Genomic DNA, 3,135 nt, shown 5'->3' on the forward strand with positions numbered 1-3,135 from the left:
CTAAACAGAGGCCAAGTGCCGACGAAAGTGAGTACTCCCTCCGTGACCTCGTCTCGTGGGATCACAAGCCCATGGTTCCAAATCCAATCTCAGGGACGTCCGTGACAAACAATTTCACTTGAGCCGCTGGAGGGGCATGTTTTTTTTTTTTTTACGAACGCCGCCGCCTGGACTTAACTGACAGCGGTTGTCCTGCCTCAGCCGGCGCTTGCAGCCAGTCTGACGAGGCGCCGCCGACCTGCCTTGTCTCACCATTCATCACCACGGCGGAGAGCGGATCGTGCGCAGACCTTTAAAAGCAAGTACAATAGAGCTGAGTCAGCGGTCTATAAAGAATAAACTAGTATATTTCTGCTTAGTTGAAGGAAAGAGAAGAGGAGAGAGAAGGTAAACGTTCTCTTCGTGAAAAGCTAACTCTAGCACGTGCTCCTAGACACTTTGTGAGAATGAAAGGTTGGTTGAAAACGCTCCCTCCCCCCGCGTCGCCTCCTCTGGCGGCTCGGGGGCAGCCCCATCGCGCCGCCACCGGCCCACTCCCTCTCACCCCCATCCGCTTCGCCGCCGCCGGAGAGGACGCCGGCGAAGCCGCGCGTGCCCCAGGGATGGTGGCGGCGGGGCTCCTTTGTGTCGGCGCTCACCAGCTAGCGGGGATCCATCCGACGGCGCTGCAAGATCCGGTGTGGTGGCCCTCTTCGCCGGCGTCGGGGGGTGGATCCGGGGCTGCTCAGGCCGGATCCGCCGCGTGGTGGTGCGGTGCTGGTGGTGCGGGGCTGATGGCGGCGGGGTTGAGCGCGCGAGGTCCTGCTGGTCCGGTGTCTCGGGGCGGCTCGTCATGACTCTGTGGTGGGCGCTGGCTGGAGGAGGAGAGGCCCGGCGCAGCTGGCTAGTGATGGCGTGTCGCTGTGAAGCGCGCAGGCCGGTGGCGGCTTGGTGCTCCTCACCGCGGAGGCGCTCGTGCCAGGCCAGATCTGCGTTGCCTGGAGGTGAGGGCTCATGGCCGGCGCACGGCAGGTGAGGTGGTGATGCGGAGGGCCTGACGGGGTGTGGCAGAGGAGATGTGGCTCGATCTGGTGGGGGTGGCGCCAGCGGGAGGCAGTGCTGGGTTCTCACGGGCAGGTTGGTGGCGGCGCTGCGATGGCTCGGTCAAGATGGAGTCTTGCGAGCAGCGAGCTTTCGGTCATCCCTGTGCGGCGTGGAGAGCGGCGGTGCTTTCCTGGTGATGCCGGCCTGGGATTTCTCCGTGGAGAGGCGGGTCTGATTGTCGCAAGGTCGTTCCTTGGAGTGGGCGACGGCCGTTGCGGGCAGTCCTGGACCTGGCAAGTGCTGCGGTGGCGGCGGTGTGAGGCTTCTTGGCAGTGCTACCAATCCCATGGAGGCGTGGCGATGGGCGAAGCGCGGATGAAAATTTTGCACGGCTTCTGCCGGGCCGGCGGTGATGGCATCTGTGGATGTCATTCCCCTCCTTGGAGGCATCGTCGAGCGTGTTCGCCTCATCCCTCGCGCTCTCGGTGTTGGTGGATGTCTCCGGGTGAAAGCCTAGATTCGATGTTCTGATCGGCACGATGGCGGTGTCCTCGATGCCGCTCCTCTGTTGGGAGCATTGTGTTTGGAGACACGACTGGTTCCTCGTTGCTCTCCTCCGGTGTTCGCCGCTATCCTTTTCTGATCTTCAGTGGCGCTATGTACGTTAGTCGTTGGTGAATCCAAGGCGGCGTCTTCCCGGATTGGATCGAGTCCTGCCATTCATCTGCCACTTTCTCTTAGGCGCTCAGGGTGGATGGTGCGTCGACAAGAGAAGTTCTGTGGAAGTGTGGTCTTCGGAGGTGTCCGGCGTCGATCGAGACGCGGTGCTGTGTATCAGTTTAGGATAGGCTTTTTGCATAGTAGCTTGCCTAGCGGTGGTGTTTGTTTGTGGTCTTGTCGGTGTGGTGTTCGTGCTACACTCGTTTTTCGCATCGAGCGGTAGCTTTCTTGTAACTAAATTCTGCCTTCTATAAAGCTATGGTACGCCTAGGCGTACTCTCAAAAAAAAAGAATGAAAGGTTGGCCACATAATAAAAAATAATACACTTTTTGATCTATTATTGTACATGTTGGCTATAAGATGGGCCGTAGATGACATGACACTGGCTTATGGCCGGTAGCTGGCTATACTATTAACCATGCTCTAAGAGCATCTCCAGCCGTTCGGGCCCCCAGGCGCCGAAAAAGAGCGGCCTGGGGATGAGTCGGCGGCAAATTTGGCGCTGGGGCGGTTCCCAACCCAGGCGTCGCCCCTAGGCGCCAATTTCGGCTCAGTGTACGGTCTAATTGTGTCCAAAAATGGCCCGATATCTGCGTGAATCGGCCCATATTCAGCACGGTTCGGCGTGTTTCGACGTGAATTTTCGCATACAAATAGAAATCAATTAGTTCGTCACATAGTTCGGCATGGTTCGGCGTGTTTCATCACATAAATCAAATAGTTCAACAAATAGTTCAATACAAATTATATAGTTTGACAAATAAAAACTCAAGTTTCATCACACGTCATTCCCGCGTCGCTCTGGCCTCGCCCTTAAGCCTCCATAGGTGCTCCACCAGATCGTGTTGCAGTTCTTGATGCACCTATGGGTCTCGGATCTCCTGACGCATATTGAGGTAGTCAGTCCAGTTTGCCGGTAGCTGGTGATCAACTTGGGCAAGAGGACCCTGCATGTAATATGGTTCAGTGTCAAACACTGGCTCTTCCTGCTCGCTCTCAATGATCATGTTGTGCAAGATGACACAACAAGTCATGATCTCCCACATTTGATCTTTCGACCAGGTCAGAGTAGGGAACCGGACAACAGCAAATCAAGATTGGAGCACACCAAATGCCCGCTCGACATCCTTCCTGCAAGCCTCTTGAACCTTCGCAAACCAGGCGTTCTTGCCTCCTGGCACATGGTTTGAGATGGTCTTCACAAATGTCGCCCGTCTCGGATAGATGCCATCAGCTAGATAGTACCCCTTGTTGTACTGCCGCCCATTAACCTCGAAGTTCACCAGAGGAGAATGACCTTCAACAAGCTTGGCAAAGACTGGGGAGCACTGCAGGACGTTGATGTCATTGTGAGTTCCTGGCATCCCAAAGAAAGAGTGCCAAATCCAGAG

At 56.4% G+C, this 3,135-nt stretch overlaps 1 protein-coding gene across 1 annotated transcript in view; it reads right to left on the reverse strand.

The window, feature by feature from the left end:
- The window catches only part of LOC119292560 (BURP domain-containing protein 12-like), a 3,314-nt gene extending 2,480 nt beyond the window's left edge, over nt 1-834 (reverse strand). The window contains exons 1-2 of the mRNA XM_037571360.1: nt 596-834; nt 183-290 (exon numbers count right to left, since the gene is read on the reverse strand). Of these exons, the coding sequence (XP_037427257.1) occupies nt 183-290; nt 596-834 (347 nt within the window). The remainder of the gene's footprint in view (nt 1-182; nt 291-595) is intronic.
- Between the last annotated feature and the right edge of the window lie 2,301 nt (nt 835-3,135).

This window comes from Triticum dicoccoides, chromosome 4B (genome assembly GCF_002162155.2).
Source record: "Triticum dicoccoides isolate Atlit2015 ecotype Zavitan chromosome 4B, WEW_v2.0, whole genome shotgun sequence".
NCBI classification, from domain to species: domain Eukaryota; kingdom Viridiplantae; phylum Streptophyta; class Magnoliopsida; order Poales; family Poaceae; genus Triticum; species Triticum dicoccoides.